We start from the raw sequence: 18009 nt of genomic DNA, 5'->3' as shown, positions 1-18009 counted from the left end.
GGCAGGACAAGTCCTTCTCAAATTGCATCACTTTGACACTATTCTTTGGCTCTCAATTCCAACTTTTTTTTAAGTTCATTTATTTGAGAGAGAGTGGTTTAGGGCGGGCAGGCGGGGGGTGGGGGGGCAGCGCGGGGAGGGAGAGAATGCCAAGCAGGCTCTGCACTGTCAGCACAGAGTCCGACGTGGGGCTCAAACTCACAAACTGCAAGTCCAGGACCTGACCCGAAACTAAGAGTCAGACACTTAACCGACTGAGCCACCCAGGTGCCCCTGCTTCTCAATTCCAATTTCAAGGATCCTCCTGATTACACTGGGCCCACTCAGATAATCCAGATAATCAAGGTCAGCTGATTAGCAACTTGGGCTCCTGCTTGCCATGTAAGGTACCATACTCACAGGCCGTGGTGATTACGGCGTGGGTATCTTTGGGGGGGCATTATTCTGCCCATCGCAGTGGCCTCCAGGGCGTTAACAACCTCCTGAGAGCCTGTTCCCCACCTGAGACAGTCACAGCTCCTCCTTCAGAGACTGGCAGTGAAGACTGGCTCATCCAGAGAAAGGGCTTGACTCAGGGAAGGGCTCAGCCCAGCATCAGCTTACCTACTCAACTCTACATCAAAAGTGGTCAAGTAGAGACTGCAAATGGGTCTGTCTGCACTGAGTTATTTCACTATAAGCTTGTGACTTCATTATAGAGGATCCCTGAGAGTTTTTCAGGATTTTAATGTTTTTGGTTCTTTGGAGTCTTACTCCAGCTTCAAAAACAAAAAACATCAAACGAGCAAACCAAAACCTTGAAGAAATAGGATTCTCTCTCTCTTCCCCCCCCCCCCCCACACACCTTCAAATAGGTAGAAATAGGACAACCTTCAAAAGGTAGAAAACATCAGAAAACAATTAGAAAATGAAGATGATGCTATTTTTAAAACACAAGGAATCCAAAAAACCAAAATATCTATATTCCTATATGGGTTCAAGGAATCAAAATAACTACAGATGACCAAATTTGCTCCTCAGCTTCCTGCACACCTTCTGCTTTCCCCCACCCCTCCATCTTCTCTCTAGTTTCCAACACGCTCACCTGAAGGCTGACAACGCACTCTCCTGGGAAACCCTTCCCGCCCCAGGACCATCCCCTCTGAGCAGCTTTCCGCGACCTGATGTTGATGTCCCGCCTCCACGCTCCAACAACCTGTCACACACCCATCCCTGGACTCACACTGTAGGCGACCCTACCTGCCCACCACACTATCTGGCGGTACTGACAGGTACTGGATTTATTCATCTTTACGCTTGGAGCACAGATCTCAAATGTTTGTTGAGTTAGTCAAGCTTCTGAACCTTAGAGTGCGGGGAGGTCTGCTTTTGGCCTTAATTCTTACCTAGCAGCATTCACAAGGCTTAAGAGAGAAGTCAGAATGGGAATAAAAGCATCTCCTGTGAAATATAATGACATCCTTGCTAAAATAACGGCACCAAAGAAAAAAAGCAGTTTTAAGTACAGGAACAAAAAGTATGGAATTTCTAACACGCTTATTCTAACGTGCACTAATCAGTACCCAGAGGGCCTCAGAACACAGGGCGATACTTAGGAAAAGATTTCCCTCTATGAGTGAGTACAGTGACAATGAGTGAGATCATCCAAGAAATCCAACTGACCCTAGAACCTGTTTCATTCACGAGCGAGAATCGTTAAACCCAATGCCTGATCCAAACTCCCAAGAGTCAGACCCAGGAACCCAGGAAAAAAAAAGGAACCTCAGAATCAACGCTGCCTAAGAAATCAGTCCCTCGTTTTTTCTATACCTTTGAGAATATCTGTCACAGAACAAGAAAACCCTACCCTTCAGACTTCTTGATGTTGTAAAAAATTTCAGAATCTAACAGAAAAGTGCTCCAAAAAAATTAGCTTTATTCATGAATAAGGATATGGAGGAGACCATTTTTTCTGTGCCTTGACCCAATTCAACCAGCAAATCACAGCTTAATCTGGCGCCCCCTGGTGGAGTAGAGGGACCCTACACTGGAATTTGAAGTCCTTACTCTAATATGGAGCACCTGGGTGGTTCAGTTGCATTAAGCGTCCGACTTCAGCTCAGGTCACGATCTCATGGTTTTTGGGTTTGAATCCCCCATCAGACTCTATGCTGACAGCCCAGAGCCTGGAGCCTGCTTCAGATTCTGTGTCTCCCTCTCTCTCTGCCCCTCCCCTGCTTGTGCATTCGTGCGCTCTCTCTCTCTGAAAAATAAACAAAAAAAAACCCTCCTTTAATAAATTCCTCTGTAAAAAAATTCATTACAACAGTTATTTCCCAAAGGTTCCCTAGTCATATATGTTTAGGAATTCCGAACGGTGGCAGAAGAAAGTAGAAAGGACATCCTAAATTCATGGTTTAGTGTATTCTCAAGGTAACATTTAAGTACCATGTGAATTTCAGTTCAATTCATGTGTCAGGGGACTGTGAAAAGTCAGTGGAAAGAAAGCATTAAGAAGAATGCATCAGGCAGGGGTGCACCCAGTCCAGCTGTGACCACTGCCTACACCCTGGGCTCAGGAACCCAAAAGTCTAGGCATGAGGAGAGGTGGGGGGAGGGGCCCAAGGTGACTTTACATCTCATTGTTCAAATCACTCACTTGAGCAATTTCAAGGTACAGTGCCCTGTATTAGAGCCATTCGTTCAACCTTTCCACGACAACACTGGTCAAGCAGGGTGCTGAAGCTGGAGGAGGGGAGGACAAAACCCTGGCCTCAAGACACTCGATCGAAATACTATCTGAACAAAGCAACTCAAATCCTGGTGGGAGAGGGCTGCAGTCGCTCCCACAGGGAGAACACCAGGCCGCTCAAGGAGAAGCTACAAGCAAAGGAAGGCCTGTCCGTTCATTAGTCAGTCAGGGTACACGATACCTGGTGGAGGGATCAGCCAAGGAAACAGACCCAATACTTATTTTAAGCCCTTTCCACCAGCTGGCTTTCTCATGAAGCTACTACAGACATTAGGGCTATGATCTTACTCACAAGGTATTGCACACATGACGTGGCCTTATAAAGCATGCTTTACTCTTCTCCTCACCTTCTCCAATATCAGACAAACTCAAAGAAAAGTTAAATGTTTCGTTCAAGTTTACAGATCCCGTCCGTGGCGGACAAAAGGTAAGGACCAGGCAGTGTGGGCGCCCAGGCCACGGCTTCCCTCACTCACCGACGCCGCAGCCCTTTTGTAGAGGCCAAATGAAAACCAGGATCGAAACTGGTTGCTAATTTTCTTTTCAGAAAGTCACTGAATCAAAGCAAACTATAACAACATTGTACCAGAACAGTCTTATAGCAAATAATGAAATAATCATAAGATGGGAAACAAATCAAGTAAGCAACTTAAAAACACTGACCCTTCTACCAAATTTTCTTTGGGCAAAAGAAGAAAGCCTGCCTGCCAAGATCAAGTGTGAAATGGTTCGAAGAGGCTTTGCGGTCTGGGGAGCGTGGAGAACTGTATGAGACTGGTTTCCCTCCAAATCCTGAAACACACACAGACTGCTGGCCCACAAGTCATCAATCACTCAGCACTCAGAAATGATTAAACATTAATGAGGAATGCCTAAGGCCTATTATAAAAAACAAAAAGGTTTGAATAAATGAATAATCATGCTGTGATCCTTTTAGAAAAAGGGAAGCCAAATATTATGAACGTGGCCCTCGCCTCTAAGTCAATTTATACCTTTATACAATTACAACCAAAATCCAGCGAGATGCACGGATGAATTTAAAAGAAGATTCTAGGGACACCTGAACCATGGCTCAGTCGGTTAAGCGTCCATTCTTGGTTTTGGCTCAGGTCACAATCTCACAGTTTCGGGAGTTCAAGCTCTATGTCGCACTCTGCGCTGGCAGCAGGAAGCCTGCTTGGGATTCTGTCTGCCTCGCTCTCTGCCCCTACCCAACTTGCACTGTCTCTCTCTCTCTCAAAATAAATAAAAATAAATTAAAGAAAAAAAAAAAAAAAGAACAAGAAGAAGATTCCAAGGGACACCAGAACCAGAGGAAGTGAAGTCCTGACTTTACCAGGTAGTAACTTACAAAGCAAGAAATGAAACTGTATTTACTCATACAAAAAGAGGGATCCAGACCAAGAGAAAACAAAGAAATAGACCCAGGGACACAGAAGAAAACCCTCTGTGATAAAGCCAGGCATCGTCAGGATGAGGAAAACCGGAATCAACACCAAGACTTGAGATTAGCCGGTGAAGCAAAGGCCTGGATAATTGAGACGAGCGGAAACAGTTAAAACGACAAGAGAAAGCAGTCAATATTAAGTGGTCAGGTGGAAAGCCAGTATTCCCTATTTCCCTTATAATAACGTGTAAAACTATCAAACATTACACAAACGGTTTTAAGAGAACAGCAAAGGGGCGCCTGGGTGGCTCAGTCGGTTAAGCATCACACTTCAGCTCGGGTCATGACCGTGGGGTTCGTGGGATCCAGCCCCATGTCGGGCTCTGTGCTGACAGCTCGGAGCCTGGAGACTGCTTCCGATTCTGTGTCTGCCCCTCCCCAGCTCGTGCTCTCTCTCTGTCTCTCTCTCAAACGTAAATAAAAACATTAAAAAAAAAAAAAACAACACAACTTAAGAGAACAGCAAAGTACCACGGAACCAGATCTCACAACTGAACGCCTACATTCCTGAGGCAGGCGTGTACTCTTAGCACTCTCCCAGCACCGAGGCATGAGGCTTCACATACAGGACATTCTCCAAATCCTTGGACAGCGATGGCCGGCCGGCTAGCTTCGAGACAAATGTCAGAGTCCTGGCTGTTTCTAAGACAGTTACAAAAAGACTGAGGCAAAGGAAAGGTGTGTGCATTTCGGGAACACCCGTGCACTGCGCCCGGACATGTGCTTTCTACTGCAACAGTCTAAACGCTTCCTTGGTTGAGCTCTCTACAATCAAGCGTTGAGTGTGGCAAATGTGTGTTAGGCCTCAATCTGTGGACACAATCTAAACACAGCCCTGCCCTAAAATTTACATTTCAAACTATAACATAAAACAACAACGACAACAAAACACACAACCAGCGGGCCATGTCTCTCTTACCGAACACCTACTATTAAAAGTAAAACACCATGTAACCGCTGGGTATGAGAAAGCAACATAGAAAACAAACCAGACGCTCAAGGCAAGATTTCTTTTAGGGCACAGATTATGGAAAGGGATCATTCCAAATTTGTCTTTTGCTTCTAAAAATGGTTCGTTCACCTTAAGTGAGAGGTGAAAAACGATGAATTAGAATGAATCTCAGCTCTCGCAAAGTTCACACGCAAGAGGGTTTTACCAGACCCAACTAGAGTCGCAAGTAAAGGTAATCTGACTGGATTTATTCTGAGAAGAAACGTCATGTAATCATTTGTCGATATTAGTGATTTGGCCAAAGAGGTTCGTTTTTGTCCCTTTGAGTAGTTTTTAGCCATGTATCACCCTCCTTGGCTTAGAAAACAAAAAGAAAACACAGGCGAAAAGTTACTCTCTTTACTTAGAAAGGTTTTTCCAAAAAAGAAGTCCTATTTTGGAAACCTCTGAATGACAAACTAACTTAAGATGAATCATTAGCACATAATATAAGCTAACTGGATAATAAAACATCCATCCATGATCTAGAAACACCCTCTTCAACTCAGAACTTGGATGCTACCATCATTTCCGGGAATGACTGTAGATTAGCCTTACACGTACAATTTTCAGTTGGGACCTCTGAAGAGCTTTCAATTCTAAGAACATTTTTGAGGATCTGCTTCTTAAGCTTTTTTATTTTGGCAGTATGTTGCTTCCAAAATTCAAACTTTCACTCACTAAGTCTTCTCAGTCACCTGAATCTGTGCAGCTCGGAATCTTTCAAGTGGACAGACACATACTCATGTGATGGCTTAATTTCCTCTTGCAGTGTCGCCCAAGATGAAAAACATGAAAACAGTACATTCTCTGTGCACAAAACCTTAAGGCAGTGTGTATCTTAAAATGGCCAGTCATACGATTGTTCAAAGTATTAATACTCTACTATTCTAATTCCCGCCCCCCCCCCCCCCCAAAATGTTGAGGCAATTTAATACCCCAGTAACAGAAGGACAGTTACGTGTTTTCGGTTGATTTACTGGGGGAAAGATGACATAACTATCAGTCTCGTCACTCAGCAAAAAGCAACTGAAACCCCACGATGTGCCAGATGCTGAAGAAAGAACACTAAACCAAAGACACACAGGCCCTACCCTCAGAAGTCTCACGGTCTGGGGAGGAAGACAGACGTTACACAAATCTCACAACTTCATACATAAACACAAACCATGTCCGGCACTATGAAAGAAACCAAGCGGGTAGCCAAATGAGATGGGGGGAAAGTGTGGGGTGTTTGAACTGGACCCCGAAGGGTGAACAGGGGGTCTGCTGTGTGGGGAGCTGGGCCCGAGAGGCCGGGGAGAACAGACTCCCATGTGAGGAAGAGAGGGCAGGAGCGGAGACCAGTTAAGGGCCCAATGGTCTAGTCCAGGGGGCGGGGGAAGGGGCCTGGACCAGAGTGGTAGCAAAGGAGACAGAGACAAGGGAGCAGAACAAAGTGTACCGGACAGAGAACTGAAAGGAGGTTGTGACTGTAACAGAGGAAGAACATGGGCAATGTGAAAAGATGGCCAGGATACAATGTTTAACTTTACAAATAGGGACCTCAAATAAGAGAGGATTCCACCAAGTAAAAGAATAGATAGGTAGGTAAGCAGGTAGGTAGGTAGATAAATAAATTTGAGAATAGTGAAACTGTCAGCAGGCTTAGGCTATAATGTGGTATGACCTTCCTACTTGTAAAAACACTTCCTGAAGGAAACATATTCCTAAATCATGCTACATCCAACTGGCAATAATACAACCACTAAAAACTCTGACCAAACCTTGTACCTACACACTCAAAAAAATGTTATGCTATCAACTCTCAAGTACAAAACACGGACTTGCAGACACAGGATGACCAAGCCACGTTTTTAAAAAGCTAAACATCTAGGAGACTCTATTTGAAACAGCATGGTATTTTGTGTGCCAATACAACACAAAACAGTGTAACCATTTAATAAAAAATACAGAGAAAAGGAATCAGAACATTTTAAACGTATAAACCTGAAGACAACGAACACAAAAGAAGGTATCAATATACACGCATTTGCTACAAGTACTGACTCTAGATACGAATCGTGTTTACCTTTCTTTAATGAAAGTAACGCTGAAGTGAAGAAGGTCAAATAACCAGGAGGCTGGGGTGAGCCACTGAACTCAAAGTACCCGAGGACTCCAGGCTGTGGGAACAAGAACAGAATTGGGTGACTGACGTACGGTTGGCCACGGCATGACGCGAATATTTTAGGACATCATGATTTGGCAAGTGCCACCTGTCGTGCCTCAGTTCTTAAAAACCCTAAACACGTGGGGAAAGCTGGGGATAGGACTCGGCTTTCCCTCCATTTCGGCAACAAGCGGGGAAAGGATGGAGGTGAGCTTACGGGGGGGTGGGGGGGGGGGGTGTCAGAGCTGACACTTCCTTCCCTCTCCCCAAGGTCTCTCCAGGCTCTGCGGACAGTTCTCCTAGGTCCCTGGCGAGAAACCTCACCATCAAGTTCAAGTACTCACGGCTTTTGTTTAGCATCTCCAGGCATGTCGTATCAATGATTTCTTTGTAACCTCTCTCTGACTTCGTCCTCAATCACTTCCTCTCATTCACTCCAAACATGCTTCCCACTTACTGGACATCAGGTTGTATCTTTCAAGGTCATCCTTCCAGGGGCTCTTTCCTACCCCCCCACCCCACCCCAGAAGCCCGCCGCCCACACAACGGCAATCCTCCTGGCTCATCAGGTCGGTCTGCAGAGGGCTCATCTCTTGCTCTCTTGCTCCTCCCCTCCTTCCTATACGTGTATTGCCACCTGCTCATCCCATTTCTCTTAAGCTTCACCACAGGGCACCCCTGCATCCTGCCAAGCCAGTTAATTGTCCAGACGTATTCTGCCTTCCAGGTCAGGATAATTTCTTCCTTGTCTGAATGCTCTGTGGCACCCATTCTGTCTGGTGTTGTTCTAACAGTATCTAACAGTTAAGAGCCAAAGGGGGAAAGAGTGCCAGGCCTGGAGTCAGAAGACCTAAGCTCCAGTCTGACACTGAAGGGTCTTGGGTGGACCATTCAACGGGAGGCCCCGGCTTCCTTCTCGGGCAAACGGGGACAACGCATCATGGGGTTACTGAGAAGAATGGGCCTGAGAGAGCACTAGGCAAATGTAGACTCCTTTTTGGCCCGAAAGCATGCTCTTAATACATAACTGGAGCTCATTTGATCACTGGGACAAAACCAGATCCCAAAGCTAAAGGAGAAACTTTATCTGTTGGTAAAAGTTTACATCAGCACATGGTATAAAAGAGGAAATTTCTCATCTGTAGTGGAACACACGATCTTTCCAATCTAAATCACTTGCTTAGTCTCTTAACAAATGAACTGGTTTTAGAAGCTGAGATAGTCAGAATGTTTACTTCTAACACCTAAAAAAAAAAAAATCATAAAAATAATTTATTTTTCCAACATCTGAGGAAATCAAAAAGCAAAGTTATTGAAAACAGGATTTTCTTTTGCTTAACTCCGTCAAAATGTGTTTAACAAGCCAACCCAGAACTGGCTTAAAGGAGAATTACAGCGTTTGGGTTCCGCATGTTCCAAGCAAGGCTAGGACGGTGTAACAAGCCTTTCTACCACGCACAAAGGAAGACAAAATCCTGAGAAATTCTAGGCACTTAGTTAAAACTGGGCACAAAGGTTAACAAAAATGTAAACTGATAGAAAACAGACTCATTTAAGTTACTTTAAATTCTGACCAATGTTCCAAACCCAAATCAAATGGAATAACTCCATTCTGCCTATTAAAAGTTTCGTGGCTAAAAATCAAATTCACTGCTCACTCGTGTGGCCTGTGAGCATGCGCATACCTACGTGCACGACACAGCTGCACACGTGGTTCTGCACACACATGCACACGTGTGCACACAGCAATGCAAATAAGAAAAATGTGAATTCTGAGTCTTCAGGGGAAACCCAAATTAAGCCTTTAAACACGAGTAATGGTTAGACCATTCGCAGGGGTCCTGTGTAGACACCTTGACAGCGTAAAGGTTTTCTCTTGCTGATGGTGTCACTGCTGCTGTTTTCTGAGGAGCTACATAATTCAGATGAAGGAGACTCTCTTTGCAGAAGAACTCGTAATGAAATTTTCAAGCAGTTTGACCAAAGTAATTCCATCAACAATACGAAGCACAAAACCCCGTAAGAAAAACTATTTTCACTTCTCATTGCCAAAGAAATGAAAATCCTAAGATTCAACAGCTACAGGAGATGATAAAAGGCTACAGAAACTGTAAAAAAAAGTAGCCACTTCAAACACGAGAAATGGGCAAAGTCGATTTCAAGTGTTACTTTTCAAGTATTCACAGTACCATTAACAGTCTGTATTAAATTTTGAAAACTGGCATGTTTCAGAATGTAACTTGAAATATTTCAAAATAAAAAAAGCAAAGAAGTGAGGTGATAATTACCTGTTTATTTCTACTGCCAATTATCACTTAAACGTTACTAAACCGGCTCTGGTTGTGCTTTAACTAAGACAAATATACCCACCACGTCCCTAGAACTTCCATGTCTCCCAACAGCTGTCTCTGAGCCATGATTAGGTTCCTCCATGGTCCTTTCTTAAATCTGCAAAAGGGGGACTTTGGGGAACACAACATATGCACATTCACATACCAGGACCTTTCCAGATCCAGGCCCCTTGTCTGCTCAGCCGCAAATAAACCCAGGGGGCGCTACAGAGCAGACAACCCTGGCGCGGCCCGCCCCCCCCCACACACACACACCTTCAAGGCCCTTTCGGATGAGCTGGGCGAGCACATAAACCAGGCGCTGGGACACAGGCTGTCCCTTCTCACTGGATGCTGACCCACGTGTAAAGGTCTTCCGACCCCAGGTTCCCACCCCAGTGTCCCGTGAGTCCGCTCCCGGGATGCTTAAGCAGCCACCACACAAACAGTCAGAGGAACTCAGATGCCAGCGTTGTTCTTCCTTCACGTGTGCAACTCATCACAGGTTTAATCAGGACACAGGGCAGCAAAGCAGCAAGACCCCTCTGGGACCTCGTCTCCTACCAATCTCCCCTCTGCTCTGGCTCCACCAGCCCGATTTCTGCCTCAGGACCTCCGACTTACCGCGCCCGCCCTCTGGAGCACTTTCGCCAAGTTTCCTCAGGGCTGGGCCACACACAGGCTTCACTGTGACTTTCTGCTCAAACCTCATTTCCTCAGAGAGGTCTCCTCTTCCTTCCGAAACAGCTACACCCTACCTCCCCGCCCTCGTGTCTATCCTATCCCTCTTCTTTCTTTGTCTGGGGGCACTTATCTGAAATGACCTCGTGTGTTAGCTTCCTAGAGCTGGGGTAACAAATTACCACCCACCTGGTGGCTTTAAACAAGAGAAATGCATTCTCACAGTTCTAGAGGCTGGCAGTCCAAAATCGAGGGGGTAGCAGGACCGTGCCCTCCCTGGAAGCTCTAAGAATCCTTCCTTGTCTCTCTCCTAGCTTCTGGGTGGCTCCAGATGGAACTTGGCCACACCCCTCCCACGTCTGCCTGTGTCTTCACCCGGCCTTCTTGCCTGTGTCTCTGCGTCCTCTTATAAAGACACCGATTAGCGGGGTTAGGCTCCACTCTAAGTCCAAGATGATTTCATCTCGTGATCCTTAACTAATGACACCTGTAAAGTCCCTATTTCCAAATAAGGCCACGTTCTGATGTTCCGCGGGGGGAGGGGGGGGATGTAGGGATTAGGGGTGGACACTACTCAACTCCCTGCACTTTGTCTGTGTTCCTGTTTGTTATCTCCGTGTTTACCCCCATGAAACAGAGGGACTCTGTCGTTCATCACTACATACCCAGCTCAGACAGTACCTGGCACGGAGCAGGCACAAAATAAACACTTGTGAACGAGTGAAAGAATGGAGACAAAAAGATAAGGGAGACAAAGCTCCCCCATTAAGTTGACAATTCAGCAAAGAATAAAATATGATGAATACCAGACTCTAACTTGACCCAGTTTGCATGTTTTTAATTCCATTCCATGGGGGTAGAGTATATTCAGCACCTGCTATAATGAGGTTGGAAACAGGCTATTTATAGGAGGCCAGCATATCCTTGTCAGCATACAAGAGTTCTCTACTAAGTGAACACCATTTGCAGGGTGGCATAAATTTCAGCAAATGGTGCACACACCCTCTAGTGGCCGTAACACTAGTTACTTCAGAGTGCTTCTAGTCCAAGGCAATTGAAATATTTCTGTACTAATGTTATTATCACACCCTGAAAATTTAAAACCGTTTCGCTCAGTGCTGTCAAACTATGAATTGATAGAGGCAGTATCTGTTAATTCGCTCAACATTCAGAGTTGACTTTTACTAACAAACAATAGGACGGCAGGTGCCAGGCATTCTACTACATTTTCTTCCAAAATACCCGGGTTTTCTCTCTCACCTGGCAATTTTCCTAACACCTGCTTCCCCCACCAAAAGATTCCTAAGATTCTCCCCATGCCACTTAAACTTAAAACAATGGTGGTTTGCCAAAACTGCTAAGAATGAATGACAGGATATATGCTAAATCACTCATCTTAAATGGATAAATTATAGAAATTCATTAAAAATTACAAGGAAAGAGTTCTAAGTAAACTGTTGGCACTGGTGGGTAGATTATAAGGCACAAATCAGATGATTCTGTCAAGGGTTTTAAAAAATAAAAAAGAAAGCATTACTGATGTAGAAGCTAGTGATACCAAAATCAAATGATACCTTAAGAAAGACTAAAATTAGAACCGTGTTAGATCTAGTCTCTTTGCAAGTGACATTACCATCACTGAATCCTATTCCCTAACCACTGAACTCAAGAGCCACCAAAATGACCATGTCATATGTGTGTCCATGCTGTCCACAAGTCATCAACTAGACTCTCCTGTCTGCATCTCAAATAGGCAGGAAGAACCCTCCAGGAAGAGGGATTCCAGTTAGTTGGAGTGAATGCAGAAAGGAGAATGTCTTAACATGGTTTGTCAATGAGAGGACTTCCAGCTCTTCTCCCTCGTTGGCGAGTTTACTTCAGTTTTTAGCTACATTCATTATTTATGAGGCTGGTATGATTTATTTTATTTTACTTTATTTTTTTGAAGGAATCTCTACACTGGACATGAGGGTCAAACTCACAATCCCAACCAAGATCAAGAGCCGTGCGCTCCGCCAAGTGAGTCAGCCAATTGCCCCAAGGTAGGTATGACTTTAGTGCACATCCGGGAAGAAATTCTAGACCATACCCTGCTTCAATGTTGGGGTTACCAAAGAACACTCCCAACCCTGCAGAATAAACGCAAATGGGCCAATTAATAACAGGAAATGGTAAAACTCTGCTGCTTTAACAGGTCAATAGCCATGGCCCCATCCTTAATCAGCATTCTTAAAAAACACTCCTAAAAATGAAGGTAAGAAAGTTGAAGTCAAATTAAGAGGCCGACACCTTCAAAATTTTTCTATCCTGAAAGAGAAAGGCTCAAAAATGACATAAAATAGTTAAATATCCCAAGTTTTGACCTCTAGATACATAGTCAAGTTTCAACTCCGGGACCGCAAACATTTCTTCGTATACAAGGGAGAATCTGGGGAGCAAGAAACTCTAAGCCATAGTCCAGTCTCCACTTAGGGTTAAATTACACCCTCTGTACCCCATCTTCTCAATCTGTTCAGAAGGATCTTATCATTTCTGTCTTACACGGCTATTAGGAGGATCAGAAGTAAAAGCACGTGAACACTGGAGGGCACTTACCAGGGCTAGTTTACACACTCTCGGTTGCTAATAATGAGCTAAGTATTTTGGAATTTACAGAATATTTACAATATTCACCCTCTAATGTCTTTCTGTCATGTTCCATAAGTTAAAGGCAAAATTATTTTCCTCAACATTGCATCTGGGCTCAGAGTCCTACTCTACAAGCAGAAAACCGGGGTTAGTGACAAACGGATTCGCACAGGTTAGAGACATCAGAGCGACATAAGCATATACACATACGGTCAGGATGCGTACAATATAATAAAAGTTTACATTCAAAGTTGTTAACTTCAGAATATCATCACTTCCCAAGGAATAAATACTAATGGCACAATTTTGTGTCGGTCCAAACTACTCACGAATATCTGGATTAGAGACAAACTTACAATTAATCAATATCGTTTTTCTAAAGAGGGGAAACTACCAAATGCATTCCTACAAGATGTCACGAACACACCTAGAGACATAAGCAAAAAGCAAACAAACCCCAGAAGTACCACAGAAACATTCATGATTCAGCCTAATTCGGATATACTCAAATTTAAACACACTTGATACTGAAATCCCTATTAATAAAAAATATAAATTAGGAGATAAGGGTTTTGATAAAATTATCTTACATTAGTAAGATTTCTTTAAATTAGCAAGATCCTTAAGATATTTAGGAGGCATGCTTTTGGGGGAGGTGCACCAACAATGTGAATAAAAGGTCGAGTATCAGGGAAAGCTCTACTGATGACAATACAAGTCATTCCTGGGGCGCCTGGGTGTCTCAGTCGGTTGGGCATCTGACTCTCGATTTTGGCTCAAATCATGATCCCAGGGTCATGAGAGTGACCCTGTGTCAGGCTCTGCACTGAGCGTGGAGCCTGCTCAAAGATTCTCTCTCCCCGCCCCCCACCTGTCTCCCCTGCTCATGTGTGCTCTAAAATTTAAAAAAACAAAAAAACCACCATATATATATACACACACACACACATATACGTACGTATGTATGTACACATGTGTGTATGTATGTATACATATGTATATATATGTGTGTGTGTACGTGTATACGTATGTATGTACAGGTATATATATACATATACATAATTTCTGTCTCTAATCTTCCACAGATAACACTCCAGAATTTTCTAGTCAAGGCACTGCTTTATTTTCATACGCTCTCTGCCCTGTTATACGCGGATAAACTTGGAACAATCAGATGGTGGCATTCTGTGTGCTACATGAAAAAAAAGATGTGTTTTTACTAATACCTGTGAGACACTGAAGGCCTTCTTCGGAAAAACAGTAATTGAAAACAGAGGTTCTCAACTGAGGCGATTTGTCCCCACCCCAGGGGACATATAGCAATGCCTGGCTATTTTTGGTTGTCACAGCTAAGGGGGGAAGGGAGAGCTACTGGTATCTAGCAGGTGGAGGCCAAGAATGCTGCTAAACATTCTGGAAATCATGGGATAGCCCCCACCCCCAAACACAGAATCACCTGACTCCAAGCGTCAATCAAGCTGAGGTTGAGAAACCTTAACTGAGAGGAACATCCAAAAGTATATGGTGCTCTGGAGTGGGGCCTCCAAAAATCCCTGTATCCTTCCTCTCTCTACTCAACTCTCAAAGCCATGCCAGTGTCTTCATTTCTGGATCTAGAATTGTGCCGTTGTGCTATCTTATAGACAGCGCGTATGAAACCCAGACCACATCTATGCAGTGTTGGTACGTCTCACAAGTTGAATGGTTTCACGAGCCCTGTGCTGAGCCTGACTCCTGAATTCTTCCACCATTGATCAAATATTGTCTCTTGCCAACCAGACAATTTCACCTCAGTGAGAAGCAGCCCAGTGACAAAGATGAGACCAACATAATAAAAGCAATCTACCACTTCGGGAGGAAGCGTTTTCAAGGCCGGCAGAAACCACACAGGGCCCCATCCTGGCCCTGTTTGAACGACAGGCTAATCATCGTTGGACATCATTCTAACTAAGTGGGCTGCTGGAACACAGCCTTGAGTAATGTCGCCGGCACGTCAGTGCATCTGATGTGGACTCTGTCAAACTCGGAGCGTCATCTCTGAAAGCACCGCTGAAAAGCAGATTCAGAGAACGCGGAGGTTAAAGGTTAAGGAATCAGCCTTGCTGCTGTCACTATGAGGGACTTGTCTCTCTCCTGCAGAGCCAACCACAGAGACATTAGAGAGGTAATAAATACAACAAGATGAGAAAGAACACTGATACAGATGTTCAAAGGCATGGTCTGAAAAATACTTCCCAACCAATAATGGATGAACCTTCTTCTGCTTGCCTCTTTCCAGCCTCTAAACTTCACCCGGCCAAGACCGGAGGGATTATCTGAGCCAATTCACTTAACTCAGAGATGAGAAATCTGCGTAAAACTCAGAAATCAGAGACCGCAAATGTCAGGGCTACAACGCAGGCCTCTAGCAATCCCTCCTTATCATGCGATCCCTGCTAAGAACTGGCTCAGAACTTTCCGGATACAAATCTCCAACAGGGCATTTGAAGATAATGAAGCCGCCTCTTGGTGCTCTTATTACAAGGCTAAATGATATCAACTTTTTCCATATTTCGTGTGTGTGTGTGTGTGTGTGTGTGCCATAGCTCCTCTGGCATTCTGCTTTACTTGTGAGGAGAGACTGAATGAAAATGTAAAGAAAAAAAAAGAAGGTTGTGTTCTGTAAAATCCCTACAGAGCCTACCTGAAGGAAAACCTCTTTGCCCCTGCAAACAAAAGATTTCTTATGTAAGTAGGGAGTTCCAGCAAGTACCATGCACATGGGGGGTTCTCTCAATAGTGCTGAATATCCAGGATTTTTCCATGATGTCATTTCTACTGCTAAATTTTCGTTTCTTGGGACTACATCCACCAGGCATTTTCATGTCTTACGTAAGTCCGGTTTATAGATGAAAACATGGAGACTTAAAGAAGTTAAGTAGCCCACAGGCCACACAGCTAACAAGCGACAGAGCTTGGTGTCCTAAGTCACCATTTGGCTGTGCTGCCTCCGTGCCTCTGTCACCCACTGCAAATCTACATGAAAACCCACTTCCCACACAATTCTTACACCTAATTGTCCTTGTTACACCAAAGGACTAGGCCCAGGTGCCCTGCCTCCCGGTATGGTTCCCGCCCACCAGCGTGCCTGGGAAGAATGAGAGCCAAGCCCACCAAGGGCACAGAAATCTATCCAGTGTCCATGTAAGGTCAAGGGCACGTTCGCACTAATTCACATCTGGGAACTTACAGGCTCAGTACCTAGATAGTAACACCGCCGCCCAGGAAATCTACCCACAGTTAACAACACATCAAAGAGTGTTGCCAACATGACTGAAACAGCTGTGAGGTCCCAGTAAAAGAAATTCATGTCCAGTCTACAGAAAACCTCCCTAACGCAAAAGGTAAAATCCAACCCAGTCACAACTAGTAAATCCCCCAGTGAGGTCTGGATTCATAGGGTTTATCGCTCAGGTACTTATGGTCCTGATTTTGTTTTATCTAAGGATCATTTTTACTTTCTATACCCAAATGTGATTTACACTTGTTCCAGTGAATATTTTTGTGGAACTATTCTCATAATCTACTGAGATTATTTTAAGCTTTGTACCGGCCTCTGAAATAATAAACTGTCCTGAACACACACTGAAGATCCTACGAAAATGATTTACCACGGGATGAAGCTGGCAATGGGAAAGCAGCAGAGAACCATGTTAGGAAACTTTCTGTTAACAAGGCCTTGAAACAGTTATGCACTTTATAAAACAGAAAGGCACACATTCGTAGGTTTTTTTAAAGCTAAACTACAACTAACACAAAAAAACAAGGAGTTCACAGTAACATGCCATGAGACTCAAATAAAATGTTTAGACATTTGCAGTGCGTAAAAATTGTAATTTAATTCTTATATCCTCTAAATTCATCACAAGACAAATTGAAAATCGCTGGAAATTCCCAAATGAAAAATTCACAAGGTTTTACAAGTGTTCTATTCCCTTAAAACTCACTTGGCCAAACCATCCCTATAATCAACTATCTCAAAAAGCATTTAAGTGGAGCTTATCTATAATGCGATCTTTTCAATGCTGAAAATCAGGAGGTATAAAAAACCCTTCCAATGTACACAATCCAACACCACCCGGTGAAGCCTTGGGGACGGGAGGAGATATGAAAGACAAGTACCTCGTAGTTTGAGAGAAAATCTAGTAACTCTGATTGAGATGGGATGTAGAGAAGTGGTTTCATCACCCGGCGGACAAACTTCTCAATGTAAACAGCACTCATGGGGCCTTTGTATTCGATTGGTCCAAAACTAGTACCAAAAAAATAAAAAAAAAATAACAAATAAAAATAATACACCATGCATTAGACCTGTTACGTGTAACTGAAATCATCAACACCACAAAACGAAAATGTCTCGCTTTAGGATCCTGACTGCTTCACAGGGAAGTAGCCTTGTGTGTCCCAGCAGGTGAAAGAAGGGCGAACTAAGCATTTCATGTGAGGAGAGGTACAAACAGCCACTGCCCTTCTAGGAGCTTAATTCAACTGCAAATGGAATTTCAAAGCAGAGAACATTCATTGATTCTAGCCTCTAGAAAAGAAAAAAAAAAAATCCCCAAACAATATCTCTAAAAAAACAAAACCAAACAGAGACGCAATCCTGGAAACTGACCAAAACTGCTAAAGGATTCCAGGATCTTAAGTACATAATTCAACAAGCAGAATTTACTTTTACACATCACTCTTATGTTTTTTTATTGTTATTTTTGAGAGAAACACAGAGAGAGAGACAGAGAGCGCGTGAGAGCATGAGTGGGGGAGGGGCAGAGACAGAGGGAGACAAGAGAATCCAAAGCAGGCTCCAGGCTCTGAGCCGTCAGCACAGAGTCCGAAGTGGGGCTTGAGCCCATGAGCCATGACGCCAAGAGCTGAGCGCAAGACAGAGGCTCAATCGAATGAACCACCCAGGCACCCCATACACATCACTCTTAAATAAGAAACAAGGTACGCAGTTGGCCCTTGACCTACTAAAATGTGCTTATTAAATATTCCCACAGGCACTTACAC

At 44.0% G+C, this 18009-nt stretch overlaps 1 protein-coding gene across 3 annotated transcripts in view; it reads right to left on the bottom strand.

Annotated features, from left to right (window-relative positions):
* TXNDC11 (thioredoxin domain containing 11) overlaps positions 1-18009 on the bottom strand; it is a 60290-nt gene that overhangs the window by 28516 nt on the left and 13765 nt on the right. Inside the window, exons 4-5 of one of the 3 annotated variants that reach the window (XM_040459024.1) lie at positions 17122-17251; positions 7241-7334 (exon numbers count right to left, since the gene is read on the bottom strand). In XM_040459024.1, coding sequence (XP_040314958.1) covers positions 7241-7334; positions 17122-17251 — 224 coding nt within the window. Of the gene's footprint in view, positions 1-1385; positions 1411-7240; positions 7335-17121; positions 17252-18009 lie in introns of those variants that run through there. The other 2 variants (XM_040459025.1, XM_040459026.1) reach the window with 2 other exon arrangements.

Source organism: Herpailurus yagouaroundi, unplaced genomic scaffold, assembly GCF_014898765.1.
Source record: "Herpailurus yagouaroundi ecotype Mexico unplaced genomic scaffold, PumYag 222, whole genome shotgun sequence".
NCBI classification, from domain to species: Eukaryota; Metazoa; Chordata; class Mammalia; order Carnivora; family Felidae; genus Herpailurus; species Herpailurus yagouaroundi.
Note: the sequence above shows the minus strand (reverse complement) of the source record. Positions and strands in the feature narration are given on the sequence as shown.